At 33.4% G+C, this 17,575-nt stretch overlaps 2 protein-coding genes across 2 annotated transcripts in view; both read left to right on the forward strand.

The window, feature by feature from the left end:
* The first annotated feature begins 838 nt into the window (after positions 1-838).
* Positions 839-3,462, forward strand: LOC107744127 (small conductance calcium-activated potassium channel protein 2-like). The gene is made up of 3 exons (XM_016557632.1): positions 839-1,889; positions 3,161-3,256; positions 3,369-3,462. Exons 1-3 carry the CDS (start codon positions 1,125-1,127, stop codon positions 3,438-3,440), a joined length of 933 nt encoding a protein of 310 aa, XP_016413118.1. The 5' UTR covers positions 839-1,124; the 3' UTR covers positions 3,441-3,462.
* A 10,293-nt stretch (positions 3,463-13,755) lies between these two features.
* Positions 13,756-17,575, forward strand: part of LOC107744128 (small conductance calcium-activated potassium channel protein 2-like) — a 4,900-nt gene continuing 1,080 nt past the window's right edge. Inside the window, exons 1-3 of the mRNA XM_016557633.1 lie at positions 13,756-14,046; positions 15,475-15,616; positions 15,691-15,801. Of these exons, the coding sequence (XP_016413119.1) occupies positions 13,829-14,046; positions 15,475-15,616; positions 15,691-15,801 (471 nt within the window). The 5' untranslated portion in view covers positions 13,756-13,828. The remainder of the gene's footprint in view (positions 14,047-15,474; positions 15,617-15,690; positions 15,802-17,575) is intronic.

Genomic DNA, 17,575 nt, shown 5'->3' on the forward strand with positions numbered 1-17,575 from the left:
ATTCTCAGTGCATCAGCAGACGAATAGTACAATAATACCGCATATAGCATGACTTTAAAAACGTAGTCAGGCGCACGTGTACTGTGACTAGTGGCGATTTTGATTCATCCCACTGAATCGGATCTTTTGAATCGGTTCACTAAAACAATCCATTCAAATGCGTTCGGTACTTTCTGCAGGTAACATCATTACAAGTGGAAGTCTTTTGTGTATTATGAGTTATTGAATTATTCACTTTTTATTTGATCCTTTATTCAAAATTGGCATGCCTACAGATAGGCTCCAGAAAGAGTGTTATTTTCTCCACAAATAACAATGAAAGAGAGATTTCATTTATTCCTCCATTTTGTTCATGACTTTCATCAAGAGAAAACAACATATCCAAAATGAAAGAACTGAGTTTCAGTAACGTAATTTTGCGTAAATTTAATTGTGTATGGCCATTTATTTTAACATTTATAATTCTTCTTCTCTATTTCTCTTCATGCGAACAAGACTGACTGGTGTTTCATTCAGACTATGTATATATGTATTTAAACTGAAGTTTATAGTATTGAATTAATAAAGCTAATTATGCGCTAATTTGACTATATAAATTGTGCATATTTAAAAATTCAAGTAAAGAAATAAAAACAGAATAGTAAAGAACAGAAATTAAGGTATGCATATGTCAGATAAGCTCGGTGATTTTTTTTTATTTAAAAAAATGATTGCTTGATTGTTGACACATTTTGATGTTTATTTTTTAACAAAACCCTTTTAAAAAATCTTTACAATTTCTATATACATTTAATTTACATTTAAAATGAAATCATATTAAATTCATTATGAAGCACGCATTCAAAAATATTATACCTTCTAAGTCAGAGACCTATAAGACCTAGAGTAAACCGTCGAGAGCACTGAGTTGTGAATGCTGCACATTTGAACCGCATGTTGCCACCTTCCCCGCGTGACGTCAGCCCAGTTGTTTTGGTTCTCTCGGCCAATCGGAAGCGCGCTCGCACTTCTACAGAAGCCGAGGTGGGTCCAACCTCGCGCCAGCTTTTATCCTCCGTTACTCATCACAACGCCCCCTCGGTAGGGTGCATGCACGGGGCTCTGCTTTAAACGGCAGCTCTGAGATGGAAACCCCATTGCAGTTGCAGAACGATTTCTATCCAGAGCAGCAGCACTATAAGCAGCACCAGCAGCACTACTGCGGACGGGAGGAAGAGCGCTCCATCAGGCACTGCACCTGCAACAACTCCTCCACCTGCGAGGATGCCAGAAAAAGCCAGCCTTTGCACGGGACGCCGCTGGGAACTTTAAGGACACCGTCCGTCTCATCTTCAACCAGGCAAGGCGCTCAGTACAGCGAGTTCACGCCCTCTAGTCATGGTAGTTCATCCAGACACCATCATCATCCTCATCGCGATCACAACCGGCAGCAAATTCGGGGCAGTCCGGCCAGCAGCCACAGAGAGAGTAACTCTTACACCCAAATAGCCATGAGCAGCTGCAGATACAACGGCGGCGTGATGCGGCCGCTCAGCAACTTGAGCTCGTCCCGCAGAAACCTGCACGAGTTTGATTCGGAGTCCCAGCCGCTGCAGCCCGTCTCTGCGGCGGACGCGTCCGACACGCTCGCCTCCAAGCCGGAGAACAACTCCACCACCCTCATGCCTTACTCGGCGGGGGACGGGGGAGGCGGAGGCGGAGGCGGAGGGGGTGGATGTAGCGGCAAATCGGGCAAAAAGAAGAACCAGAACATTGGACAGAAGCTCGGACACAGGAGGGCCCTGTTTGAGAAAAGAAAGCGTCTGAGCGACTACGCGCTCATCTTTGGGATGTTTGGCATCGTGGTGATGGTCATTGAAACTGAACTCTCTTGGGGAGCCTACGGAAAGGTGCGTAACTTAATAGTCCCCAAATCCTGCAGGTCCCCCCATCTAGGTCAGAATTCATTAAGTCCGGTCTGCCAGCTGGCGAGCGAGGGAGAGAGGAAAAACTACAAGTTTGGAAAGTGCGCGGCGTGGATGGATAAAAGAAGATCTGTGGCAAGGTCACGTTTACTGGAAGACGCTTTGCTTCGTCGGTTTTCGTTACGGAATCGTTTAGCTGCGTAAAATTGTTCCAATATTACAAAAAATCTTTTAGAGCTTTAAAATTCGTGTTCTTTTATGAACGACATATTTAAGCAGTATCGCTCAAACAGGAGTGCTGTCCTTTGTGCTGTGATTTGGCCGCATTTAAACAGCTCAATAAACACATAATTAATATTATTAATGAATGCAAAAATGACACAACTCCGCTTCTGTTCGTGAAAGAAAACACTGGAATGACGCAAACAAACAGTGAAACTTCCTAATGTTAGCAGCACTATTGGGAAGCTCGACCAATCAAATTACCGGAACTAACTGTTATACGTTAATCAAGTTGAAAGAGACTCAAACTTGAGTTAATAATTATTACTTAACTTTTGCTGGAATAATTACTTTTAGTGTCAATTGTGCACTCTTCTTCTTTGACTTTCTGTAGAACATTACTGGAAAAATAAGTCATAATTGTGTTATGTATAAATGCATTTTTATTACTATAAGTACTTTAAAATAAATAAATAATTGCAGTAATATAATTGATGCCTCTATCTATAAAAGTCCCATAGAGGATATGCATTACTGCGATTCAATTTGCCACAGGGATTCCAAATGACAGCATTCATATTTTCTCAAAATAATGGTTAAATCATGTTAGATGGTTGATCTGTGAACAGAAAAAGCTATTTATCTGCATCAGAATGACTTTAATAGGGCAATCCCCAAACACCAGGAAAATCAATCATAGTGTGTTTTAAAAATGACATATTATTGTTTTGTCAATATGTTGAAAATGAAGGAAAATATGTCGCCACATGGAAGGTTAAAGTCAAATTTCAGTTAAATCATGTAATGGTCTCAGATGTGCTTGCATTAGTGCTTAGGTTTTGGTATTTTCAGGAAGGCGTAACTTAATCCAATCCCTCACAAAAGTCTACAAAGTCTTGGAATCATTCATATAAAACATAGTAATGTGTTGCAGTAATATTTTTACAGGTTTAATCAAAATGCAATTGTAGTGTGTTTACACCAACTAATCCAAATGAGTTGAATTTGTCCTTTTCTTCTCTTTTTTTTTTCAGGAGTCACTGTATTCTTTAGCCCTAAAATGCCTGATAAGCCTTTCTACAATAATTCTTCTTGGGTTGATTATCATATATCATGCCAGGGAAATCCAGGTAACTCTTTTTAAAAAATAAGTAAGAGCTGTTTACTGTGTTTTCACTTCACTGTCATGTTAATTTTGGTGCTTTTTCGGTTCTGCAGTTTTTAACACATTCTCTCCTCCAGACTAATGCTCAACACATTGCTCTTGAAATGATACCCATTACCATAGAATTACAATCTGATTATCTTCAATAGTACTGCATCCTCTCCATTTCTCACCGGCTTAATCGAATCATGCCATGAAATCCTGTCAGTGACCTTGTTTAACAGTAGCCGTTCACAGTTTATCAGCTAGTTGGATAGACAAGGCCAGGTTGAATGGACATTTTTCCTAATAGAGTACTTATTAATCTTCATAAAATCATTACAGAAATCTACTAGAGCATAACCTGAGATTCGTAGTCTATTAACTGTGTTGACTATGGACTTGCACTTGGGCTTTCTCTACAGAAATGTAGTTTATAGATTATGTATGGAGGCTTTCCGTACAATGTCTCCATATTGGTATTAGTAAGTGTCTAAATCTGCACTTAAGGCAGTTTTTGCCCATATTTGTTGAGAGAAAGAACTTGACTTGGTTGTAGTACTTTGAAAGCACTCAGTCCTGTGACCTTGCATCAGTGGATTGTTGTATTACTGGTGAATTTTATACATTTCAGCATCCATATTTCCATTGTAATGCATTTCTTTGCATTAAGTAATGCATTAACAAAAAAAGATGAAGACTTTTAGCTGGTGTTGGTGAGGATGAAATCCTGTAAATTTCTGAAAGGTCTTCAATGATGTTTCTTAAAATACTCTGCAGCCAGAGAAATGTTGCATCAAAGATTTATTTGATTTATTCCACTTCTTTCGTTTTCCTTCTTTCATATTCATTCTTTCAGAGTTCCCATGGTCATGGGAAACCAGCACATTTCAGTGAACTGTGATATGCAGGCCTTATTAAATGAATGAGCAAATTAACTAATAGAAAATGAAGTAATACAATTGAATAGTAATTCATATAACATAAATAATTTTTTATGTGCATTATGTATACAATGATTTTATAAAGTCTAATCCAGTTGTCAAAAAGTGTGGGAACCCTGTAGAAATTATTTATTAATTTATTATTTTTTCATTTAACTTGCAAATAGACACAAATATCTCATTCAAGTTGAATCAGACAGGCTTATTATGAAGTGAAACCATGTGTGGCTTGTCCAATAGGGAAAAATCACTGTTAATTTCTTGTGGGGTGGACAGATTAGTCCAAAGGATAAGAAATATATCGTGATATCAATTTTGGCCATATTGTCCAGCCCTAGTGTAGCCTATATACAGGAAAATTGTGCATCAAGACACATATCACACACATCATAAGACTTGACAGAAGTCACATAGACTACTTTTGCTGTGCTTTATTGGCTCTTTTCACGTCATCCATTCCCATTTACTTTAATTGGAAAAGAGCAGCATTAACCTTCTTCAAAATATCTTCTTGTGTGTTCCACAGAGTGAATTATTCTTGTAAAAGATCGCGTTGCGGTAAAGTCAAAGCAATAGTGAGTCATTTGCCATAATGTCGTTGACAATGACTAAAGCTGCAGAACGCTGCATGAATTATGAATCATTCTTAAATCTGACTTGTGAAGTTGCTCAATCAGGTGGTTTCTGCATCGTGATCTAGTATGACTCCAGGGTTTTTGATGCACTGGCAGACAAAACAAGAAGACAAAAAAAACTGACCTTCAACGGGGATGGAAGAAACGTTGAATTTAGGTACTCAGCCTTGCCAAGACCGCAGGTGATGAACAGCCGTCCAACTGAGATGTCAAAGAGCCATGTTGAGATTTCCTCAGTGTGGCCATTGAGGTGAAGGCAACTAGGTGTTGCTGCCATAGCAGAGGAATGAGAAACCGTGTAATCTGATGACAACAAAACCAGACAATCTACCTTAGATATAAAACATTCTGGTGGCCGATGACCTCTGTTGCACTGATGAAAAAGAAGGAGGGTATATAAAGTGGACCCTTTCAACTCACTATAGGCTCTTGTATCTCGGTGTTAAGAAAGAAAAAGTCCACAGAAATGAAAATTCTGTCATTATTTACTATCATTCTTAAGAGCTGGAGAAATGCAGCATCAAAGATTTATTGATTTATGCCACTTCTATCTCTTTCTTTCATATTCATTCTTTCAGGGCTCTAATGGTCAGAACATTTCAATTTTAAAATTGTGATTTGCAGTCCTGGGAAAATAATAAAATTGTTCAAATCAATACAGTTAATTAAAATTAAAATTAATTAAACAATAAATAAAAAATGTAAAATCGGTTCTACTTTATATTAAGTGGCCTTAACTACAATGTACTGTACAAAAAGTACAATGTACAATTGTGTTCATATTGTATTGTGAAATACTTTTGCTGCTATTGAAGTGGGATACGGGTAAGGTTAGGGACAGGTTTGGTCGTATGGGTAGGTTTAAGGGTGGGTTAAGGTGTAAGGGATGGGTCAACAGTGCAATTATAAATGTAATTACAGAAAATAATTACTGATGCAATTACATGCAGATATTTAAAAAAATATAAGTACTATGCAAAACATGTATGTACACAATAAGTGCATTATATCAAATTATTAATTTAAATAGAAGTACATAGTAGTTAAGGCCACTTAATATAAAGTGGGACTAAAAAAATTAATAAAAATCACCTTTACGCACTTATCTATACAATGATTATGTTCTGTTTCTTTCCATTATTATTATTATTATTATTTTTGTAAAACACAAAAGGAGATGTTTGATTGAATGTTCAAGCTGCTCTTTTCCATACAATGAATTCAGATAATGATTTACAGAGCCAGCTTGTGCCAAACTCCACAAAAGTCTCCTCAAAAAGTAATACATGGCGCCTACAACACCAAGCCCATGAGTTCAGTTCCCAGGAAATGCATGCACAGATAATACTTATATCTTGAATGCAAAGTATGGATTTGAAACAACATCAATTTTGACAAAAGTGTCGTTTTTGGGTGTACTCTTCCTTTAATACAATAATGCTTCTCCTCAGCGTACAAATAAGCGTGCATTGTTGTTTTCCAGATGTTTTTTTAATTCAATCAGATTGCAACATAAAATTGTGACAGTACATGGAAACATACATGGGTGTGTTTGTACTGCATGTACATGAAACAACATCACTGTTTTGTAATATGCATGCAAATCCACCCCCCCCAAAAAAAGCCATTAAGAGCCCTGGCTCTGCAACCATAAATGCCTGAGCAGTTTTATTACTTTTCACACTGTTGAATTATAACGGCGTGTATTCATGAGCCAGTTGCGCTCTCTGTAATATTTAGGGCCCACAAGTCTCTGAGGGACATCAATCATGGGAATGCTTTACCAGAGAAATGTGTCTCTCTGAAGGGACCAGACGGGGGCTCTACGCATTACAAATACATGCACATCATCGCCATATTGATATGAAATATAGGTATTTCATTTTTTTTTTTACAATGACCTTCATTTGTATCAGCAGTTTATCAATGAAATATGATGGTTAGCTGCAGTTGAACCACAAATCACCTGTATTTCGGGATGTCTAACACATGTATAGGGCAGATTCAGGTGATGAGTGCACGTGAGCAGCGCTGATGCACTATAGAGGATGTGCACTGCCTTTTCCTGTAACAGCTAACTCTACCTGAGACGACTGCCGAGTGTCACGTATCCATCCTTCACCACTGACCCTTGAGTTTTCACTGAGCTGGATTACAGTATAGAGATTATAAGATTAAAGTAAAAGATGTTCATTTAAATAAAGTTAATCTGAGATGTCTTCTGGCTTTAAATGTAATTGAATATTGAATTAAACTTAATCTAATTGTTTAAAGGGGTCATATGATGCGATTTCAATTTTTCCTTGGAGTATCTATATTGTAATTTAGCTCAGAGAAAATTCTAAGGGGTTGTAATTTTAGACAGAACGTTATTTAATTTATTTTTAAAAATCAGTAATCTTAAATATTTGAAATATATTAAACTAATTGTCATTTGAAGAAATTTAGTGCACGAAAAAATGCAAATAAATAAATAAAATCCCTCCACTCTTGCCTGATTTTTTCTGAAACATGTTACTACTATTCTTTGCAATGTTTTAGTAGACGGTGTAGTTAATTTAAAATTTAAATATAATAATTCAAATTATTATATAATATATATTGTTACAGCATCTACTGTAATTTAGCTCTTAGAAAATTCTGAGGTGTTATAATGTTAGGCAAAATATAAAAGTAATTTTATATAATTTCAAATATCTTTAAATAATTGTAATTTGAAGAAATTTAGTGTGCAAAAAATAAATAAATAAAATTGTGGCTTCGGTTTACCGAAACATTGTTCTCTGTAATGTTTTATTGTTAGGAATAGGATCAACAACAATAATTGAATTTACTTTCTAGAGCATCTACACTGTAATTTATTCCATAAAAAATTCAAAGGTATTATAATTTCAGACAGAACATTATAAAAATAATTTTCAATTTCGACGTTTTTTCAATTTCAACTTCACTCTTCCTTGGTTTAACAAAATATTTTATTACTACTCTGCGTAATGTTTTAGTAGAAGGAATAAGCTCTACAATTTCTTAATATTTAATTTAATTTTTAATGTAATTTAATTAAATTTTAAATTGCTAGAGAGGAGACTTGAAGTGGTAGGGCTGAACGGTTCTGGAAAATAATCTAATTGCGATTTTTTTTACCAATATTGCGATTGCGATTTAATATGCAATTATTTTTTAAAGCTCTTTATGAGCTATAAATCATTGTATAGTATGACCAACACACTATTAGATAGATTAAACATAAATGTTCTTTTCTGTAGGCCAGGCCTATATGTTACAAAGTGGTCAGTTTTTCTTTGAGATAAGTTACAGTATAGATGTTTTAAAATTAAACTAAGCAATTTTATGGCTTGAATTAATTTCATATGAAATGGTGGCTTTTATGTTTTACTGTTTTATTTTGCGTATGTTTAATTAAAACCGCTAAAGAAAAGAGGTTACAGTTAACTTAATAATACAACAGCTGTCATCCTTTTCTGGCAGCGTTCAATTACACAAATGCAAACTGAAAGCATGCGGGTCCTCCTTCAAAGAAACTTGAAAGCTGAAAGCAACTTACAACTGAGGATTTACTTAGCAAAGTGGCCTCTTAGGACCCACTTTGATATCATAAATTAACCATTGCATTAATTTGTAATTGGGCTGAACCTCTCTACCTAATTCTCTAATGAGATTGAGCGATTTCTTTTCTTAGCGACAAGATATATGTTCCCATTCTCTACATTACACAGATTAAATATTGAGCCATGCTCCATTAGTTATATTGAGCTCTTCTGAAACCAGTAACCAACCCCTGCTGCCTACTAGACAGACGAAGAGCACAAAGGCAGACGACCTTTTGTCCGTGCCCTTGTCAAGGCGAAAACAGGAGCAAAAGCAGCGAGCCCCCTGTACGGACACGTGTTTGATAGATTACCGTGTCGTCGCTGTGTTTTAACAGAGTTCAGGTCTGGTAAAGCAACAGTGAGTGCGGCTGCTTCAGAAGAGCCATCGACCTTGTGTTGCGCTGATCAGTTTAGGCCGTTTTTTTATTGCGGTTTTCATTAATCCACATGCTCTGCTAAAGTCAGCCTTGCATCCATCATTCGGGCTGAGTGCTGTATCTCATAGGACTTACTGCAACTGTATTAAACGATGGTGATGGAGCTACTACTGCAAATATACCTGCACTCTTTGATATGCGACAAATGTAGCTGTAACGTTAATAGACTTGAGAAAAATTCGGAATATTGATGAGTCAAAAATCTGCAACTAAACCAAATCTATTAATAATGTTCATTTTAAAGATTAAATTGTTCAGTTATACTGTAATTTATCCACAGAAAATTCTAAGGTGTTATAATTTTAAACAGAACTTTCCAAATATTCAAATAATTGCCATATTACATATATTATAAACAAACACAAGAATGATATTTAACCATTTTTATTTTTCCTATATGCATTAAACAATAATATTATTTACCTGAATTTTATTTAATGTAAAACTTTAATACAGTATTTGATAAATGCCACTTTAATATTTTTGAGTAAATAGCGCAAATGAATCATTGAATTGAGCCGAGTTATGAATTGAATCAGCTCAAATGTATCATGTAAATGAATCAAACTCACCAACTCTAATGCTACTCTATAATTTGCTATAAAAATGTCAAATAAAAAATGTAAAAAAAATGTAATTAAAAATGTTAAGGTATTAAGGTAAGGTATAATAAAAATCCAATCACTGAATTGCGTTTTGAATTGATATATTGATTTGAAATGGACAGTTTGAACTGATTCATAGAAATGAATCAAACGTTTTTTTGCTACAAATAAAAAAATATATGTTAAGTTTAAATTCGAAGATATTATAAATATAAATTATTATACAATTTTCATACCTCCGAATAATTGTCATTGAAGAAATGTAGTGCTCAACATTTTTAAAAATCCCTAAAAAATATCTATTTGACAAAGTTTTTCCTAATTCCTTTTTAGTAATGATTGCTGAAGCAAGCATTACTATTACCTTTAATATTGCTCAAATAATGTTGCTCAAATTTAAATTCTTTGGTATTACAAAACATTAGAAAAGATGATTTTCAATAATTTTCATACCTTAAATAATTGGCATTCAGAATTGAAAGAAAATACTATTCTATTTCACTAACATCCTTCGTAATGCTTTAGCATAAGGCAACAAATCTACAAGTAGTCATTCTATTTGCTCGGTTATTATTTTTCGAATGATTTTTATCTATATTTCACACATCTGCTTCGTCTTGGTTTAACAAGTGGCTGCAGTCACGCTCTCGGACTTGTTGAGGTTATCAGGTACGACCCTTAGCTGTCGTAACCAGGGCATTACAAGTGCAACTTCCCCTCTGTTGTCAAATTCAGCATTTTTCCATAACTACCCGCTCAAGCACTCGGTTGGAATATTGGATGCTTGAAGGTGAAGCACCCTTGAGTATTGTGTTGCAGGTCGTCCATTACCATAATTGGTTTTACCTACCAAGTAGGTTTCCTTACATAACCCATTTTAAATGTTTAATTGCTCCGTTTTGAAGCTAGTAAGTTGAAAGCGGTGGCTTCGTGACATGTTTTCCTCATATAAACAAAATTAAAGCTTCACGCTTATCATCCTTTGTGCAGGCAACTGTTGGTTTGTTGGTGGTTGTTGTTGTTGCTAAGCTTTGAGTAAGATAGCGTCTGTCACCGTTCGGAAAGCCAGCTTGTGTTTCGCTGTCTAAGTTACACTCGCACGGAAAGTCGAACAACAGCCTAAACTAACAGACGGGCTGGTTAATGTTACAGCATCTCTGGCAATTGTCAGGCCTTTTAGGACACTTGATGTGTCTTATCTGCTCTAAAATCTCCCTTTCTTCTGGTCTTACGATTTCTGTCATGAGTCAGTGTAGACGGGAACGTCCAAACGTGATTAGATCCACGAGGCCTGATTTTATTTTTGGTAGAATCCCGTGTTTTTGCTGTATTTTTGCTGTGTTTGAATTAGGATATGTTGTAGGAGTGTGTGTTTTGTTCGCATGTGCGTCGTATGAATATGAGGGATTAGTGTCGTATTTTGAGGCAGTGTGATTCATGTGACTAACATGTGTAGGTGGTATACAAGGGTCTCAAATGGAAATGTTTATTTTGTCATTACAGTCTTTTGGCTAAAAAAAAAACCTCTAAAAGCTTTGAGGCATGAAGGATTTATTTTTCTGTCCGAATGATTCAAGATTTATAGTGATGGATGGTTGCTAAAGAAATCATTACTATTACCATTTATTATTATTGCTCAAGTAAGGCCTAATATTTCAGTAGGCCTATCAGTAACTAAATTTTTATGTATTTTGTATAAAATGGCTTAAAACATTTTTTTTTTTTTACATTTCAACTCGTAGTGAAGTAGGCTATTTTTAATATGTTTAATGTAAAAAAGTAAAATCTTAATAAAAATGTAGTTGAATAATGAAGAATGATATTTAATAATTTTAATTTGGACTCTTTATGCACTAATATAGTTTTGATGATGAACTGATGAATCAAACTTCACGGATGTAATGCTCTTTTTGGCATAAAACAATTAAAATAAAAATAAAAACCTTTTTATTAAAAAAAAAACAATTACTTACATTTTTTGAATAAATATATATATATATATTATAAAAAGTCTGAAAAAATTATTTTAACAATTGTCGTACCTTAAAATTATTGCCTTTGAAGAAATTTAGTGCTCAGAAAATAAATAAAAAAAACTAAAAAACACCAGTCCATTTGACTAAATTTCTTTGTAATTCATTTTTACTGATTCTTTCTTTCTTTCTTTCTTTCTTTCTTTATATGTCCCCTAAGGGCAATTAGTTTTACAGCAAGACCAGCATACAAAAAAAGACAATTTACAATACATAAAAAATTACATTAAAAATTACATAATAAAAAAATTCTTGCTTGCAAGCATTACTATTACCATTTATTATTGTTGCTCATACTAAGGCTTTGCAAAATAGATCAATATTTTTATGATATTTAGTATCTCAATATTTAGCTATTATCTATAAAATGACTATAAAATTCTGTCATATAAACCATCATCAGCAACTTAAATGTAAATGTTTTTCATTAATAATGAATGCTAATTTTTTTTCCATTTAGGCCCTTTATGAACTAATATGACAAATATATAATCATTTTAATATATGAAAATTGTCACATGAACATTTTTGAGTGACAATATAAGCAAATCATTGATTTTAGTTGAGTTCTGAAGTGATACACTGATTGAAATGCACAGTTTAAACTGATTGATGTACTGCAAACGAGTCTGTTTTGCTATAAAAACCAAATTAAAAATTAAATATACATGTTTAAATTATAAAGTATTATAAACAAATTAAGGAAGGCATTGCAAAATAGCTCAATACTTTTCAGTCCCAATATTTTCTGCATTTTTATGATATTCAATATCTCAAAATGTATATTTTTATGGATTTATGGATTTTTTCAATCATCTATAATTTCACCTAGCAAATTTTATTTATTTAATGTAAAAAGTAAAATACTGTAAAATGTAGTTTAGTACTGTAAAGGTGTTTCAATACAGAAGAATAATGTTTAATCATTTAGCACCTTTATGCACTAATATGATAATACCTAAGATAAACAGCAATATTTGAATAGTTTTTCTTATGTTAAAATATCCTAGTAGGTAAATATTGCTGTTTATTTTATATATTGTCATACTAGTGCATAATTGGCCAAAATAAAAATGAGCAACTATGCAAACAAGCAATTATACCTTTCATGCAATTATGCGAGCCATTCATTAAATACAGTTTTTTTGGTTTGTGGTTTGGTTGTCACACAAAAAGAAAACAGTTTGTGTGAACGGTTAGTCTGTTTCTTCAGGAGTTTAAGGCTACGTCCACATGAAGCCAGAGCTTTCCCTATCCGATCTTTTTTTTCTCCTCTTCTCAAGAAATATCTTGAGAAACCACACGAAACCACAAAACCGACACAAAACGATGTAGTATACATGCCAGACCAGCATGTGGCGCTGTAATTCTGCCACAGAGATACACTAAAAACGGAGAAGATAATGGTTAAATTAAATTTTATTAATCAAAAAGCATGTCTAATTAATTGAAATCATAAAACTTACAATATTAAACAGCAATTCATTAAAAGTTTAACAAAAGTTACATTTTTAAAGCCCTATGAAATGTTTTTTATTTCTCAAATTCAGTTAAATTTTTTACTAAATTCTGATTTGTATTAATTTTCTGAATTTCATTTTAATGATTTCATTAAATATTAATAATCAGAAGTATCTCTAATTAATTGATTTAATTAAAAAAATATTTTATTTATTTCTCTTTTTTTCAGAAAAACTGTGTTGTGTATTTAAAATGTTCTGCTAAATAAATTCTGGTAAATATATATTTTTTCTGGTGAATATTCCTTTAAAAATAATGTTTTAGTAATAATTGTATTATTAGTAGTAGTACTATCATTACATGAAGTAATATTTCTGTCAGGGTTACTTCAAGTTAAACCGAAGGGTTGCTGTGAAGACGTTTAGGTTTAGGTTGTATATGATTGATGATAAAGATAGATTTACTCAAAAGAAACCGTAAAATGCTCATAAAGTGACTCTCAGAGCAGTTCTAGAGATTATATTTATGTGTACATGTACTCATAAATTAAGGTGGCACTTCAGTATGTGTATAGTAAACGAAACCGTGCATCTGTGCCATTTATAGACACGCAGAACATACAGGATTCATATTTAATTTTTGCAGCTTAATATTCACAGACACTTGTCCAGATCGCGTTTTGATTCAAGTGTACTGACCTACTTTGGAGATCTTGGTGTGCGCCATACACCCCATCCCGGGCAACTACACCTTCACGTGGACGGCGCGGCTCGCCTTTTCCTACGCACCGTCCAAGACAGACGCTGACGTGGATATCATCTTGTCCATTCCCATGTTTCTCCGTCTGTACCTCATTGCTCGCGTCATGCTGCTGCATAGCAAACTCTTCACCGATGCGTCGTCGCGCAGTATCGGTGCCCTCAACAAGATAAACTTCAACACACGCTTTGTCATGAAGACCCTCATGACTATCTGTCCCGGGACAGTGCTGCTGGTGTTCACCATTTCTCTGTGGATCATCGCCGCCTGGACTGTGAGGGCGTGCGAAAGGTGGCCCGCTTTGTTGCTCTGACAGTAGAAGTTTGTTTGATGGAGAGATTTTTAGGAGGTCTTTGAGACGCACTTAAAATTGTATGAATATAACTACACTATTCATATATACCAACAATTACACAGTAGTAGTAATGTTATTTTGGTAATTCACTGTTACTACGTATATATATATATATATATATACATTTTAGAATATGTATTTTAGATTATATAATTTAGAAAATATATTCTATTATATTCTGTTAATAGATTATATATTTTTAAATTATATTATGAATTCATGTTTTGGTAATTTACAGTTACTAGGTGAGTTTTTTTTCTGAAAATTGATATATATATATTTAAGTAAAGATCATGTTCCATGAAGATATTTTGTAAATTTCCTACCGTAAATATATCAAAACTTAATATTTGATTAGTAATATGCATTGCTAAGGACTTCATCTGGACAGCTTTAAAGGCAATTTTCTCAATATTTTGATTTTTTTGCACCCTCAGATTCCAGATTTTCATTGTATATATATCCAGCATAAGTTTATATGTATATACATATATATATAAGAGTTTATATTATATTATATATTTTTTAATTATACACTTGTCATAAATTCATGGTAACTCACAGTTACTAGGTGAGTATTTTAGAAAATGTATATATACATTTTAGAATATATTCTATTATATTTTATATATTTTTTACATTATACAGTTATCATGTAATCATGTTTTGGTAACTTACAGTTACTAGGTGAGTTTTTTTTTAATGTAAATATACATTTTAAAATATATTATAATATATTTTATTATAAATAATATTTTAATATTATTTTGATTATGCAAATTTAAATTCATAAATTTATTTTGTGGTAATTCACACTTTACTAGGTGATTTAATTTAGAAAATATGATCGACACAAATCCTATTGTTGGGTGCGCCATCGTTACAGCATATAATTAGATATTGTATATATGTATTTTCAATTATATACAATTGTATAGAAGTAAAATATTCACACTTTCTAGAAACTGAGCTCTAAGTATCAAAAATGCATCATTTCGAGAAAAAAAAGACACTGTGCCTTTCTCTCAACCTGTTAAACCCTATAGAGTATCAAATCTCTCACGTTGCAGACCTGGAGAGCCTCTGTGAGCTGCGTAACCTTTTAAACAGCAGTTAAATAGGTTTGGAAACCGAGTCAGTTGTGTCCCAACTCAGCTAGATGCCTCAATTAGCCAATTAAGTATTGGCTTACAGCAACGACAGCATGTCCAACTGCTGCGGTGGAGTGAGCACTACTTAATTGTATAATGTGAGACAAATTAGCACAATTTTCACGGCTGATTGATTAACTTACAATTAAGTCAGTCATAGGTGGGCGTAAAGTAATTGTAGTTGTTTTTCTAATGCCATTTTACCCTTACCAGATACCATGACAACATGGATGTAACCAGCAATTTCCTTGGAGCCATGTGGTTGATCTCAATAACTTTTCTAACCATTGGATATGGGGATATGGTCCCTAATACATACTGTGGGAAAGGAGTCTGTCTCCTCACCGGCATTATGGTAAGTGCCGTATCTCAGCGTAACGTAGGGTTTGTTTTAGACTGAAAGCTTAAGGAGGCTGTTTGTTTTGTCAGGGAGCCGGATGCACTGCTTTGGTGGTCGCTGTGGTCGCAAAAAAACTGGAATTAACCAAAGCTGAAAAACATGTACATAACTTTATGATGGACACCCAGCTGACAAAAAGGGTAAGTCTGAACTCCTAAACCTGAGCCTTGTGGCGTCGTATGTCACCGTTTATTCTTAATCCCTGCAAACCTGTGAAAATAATATCCAGCTTATGCAAAGTGGAAAATAAGTAGCATTTATTAAATATAAACAAAATGTTTGAATGTATTAAGGTGACACGCTGCTTACAAAACAGTATTTTGAAACCCAATTTTCAAAATACACAAAATTCAGCTTTTTGAGAGGAAGATTACTAATAATGATGTTAAAAACAGTTACGACGTTGTCAGAAATGTGAGAAATAGGCTGGAAATTTAAAAAAAATAGGCTTTCATTCTTCAAGCATGGCTTACTTGGTTAGCCAGATAAGCTTTGTCACATAAACGAAGTATATTCTTTTACGATTAGCTGATTACGCTAACATAGGCTTAATGCTAATGCTCTGCAGCAAGCTAACACCAAACTGGAAGTATATTTGCCATTATTTTTTCCCATAGGGACTTTATAAAAGTCTCTATTAAAGATAAAGATTGTAAGCCATGAACCAAACCAACTAGCTATGAGGTGAACCACAACATTACAAACTGATTTGAAGCAAAAAAATTTACAAAGGTATGAGACTGTGTACGGTAACTGCTTTAGCGAGGGAAAGAACTACAATGAACTACAATCCCATGAACCATTGCGAACAACATAATCGAATTAAAAATGTTAAATAATGATAAATAAAAGATTAATAAAAAACTATTAAAGGTGTTGATTTTATACACACTGCCATTCAAAAGTTTGGGACCAGTAAGATTTTTTGAAGAAGTTTCTTATGCTCATCAAGGCTGTATCTATTTGATCAGAAATACAGAAAAAAACTGTAATATTTTGAAATATTGTTGCAATTTAAAATAACAGTTTTCTATTTTAATATACTTTCAAATATAATTTATTCGTGCGATCAAAGCTGAATTTTCAGCATCATTACACCAGTCTTCATGATCCTTCAGCGTCACATGATCCTTCAGAAATCATTCTGATATGCTGATTTATAATAAATGTTTGAAACAGTTGTGCTTCTTAATATTTTTTGTGGCCTGTGATATTTTTTCAGGATTCTTTGATAAATAAAAATTTAAAAAGAAGTGTTCATTCAAAATAGTAATTTTGTGTTGCAATATACACAACATACATTTTTTCTTCCTTTTTTTTTAAAGAAATTAATACTTTTATTCAGCAAGTATGTGTTAAATGGATAAGTAATAGTAAAGACTTCGATTGTTAGAAGATTCTAATCTTTGTTAAAAGATTTCTATTTTGAATAAATGCTGTCCTTTTTAACTTTTCATTCATCAAAGAATCCAAGAAAAAAGTATCACAGGTTCCAAAAAAATATTAAGCGGCACAACAGTTTCAACACTGATAATAAATCAGCATATTAGAATGATTTCTGAAGGATCATCAGTAATGATGCTGAAAATTCAGCTTTGCATCACAGAAATAAATTACTTTTTAGAGTATATTAAAATAGGAAACCAATATTATAAATTGCAAAAATATTTCAAAATATTCCTTCTTTTTCTGTATTTTTGATCAAATAAATACAGTCTTGATGAGCATAAAAGACTCCATTAAAAAACATTCAAAATCTTACTATTCCCAAACTTTTGAATGGCACTGTATAAGTTATATTTGTCATGATTCTCTGATTGGTGGATTTCTTTGTAGAATTAAGGGTAATGTAGTTTTTCACATTGATGAACACTATTATTAAAAAAAAAAAAAAAAAAAAAACTTGAATAATGT

The sequence above is a fragment of the Sinocyclocheilus rhinocerous genome, unplaced genomic scaffold (assembly GCF_001515625.1).
Source record: "Sinocyclocheilus rhinocerous isolate Xijiao unplaced genomic scaffold, SAMN03320098_v1.1 scaffold287, whole genome shotgun sequence".
Classification (NCBI taxonomy): domain Eukaryota; kingdom Metazoa; phylum Chordata; class Actinopteri; order Cypriniformes; family Cyprinidae; genus Sinocyclocheilus; species Sinocyclocheilus rhinocerous.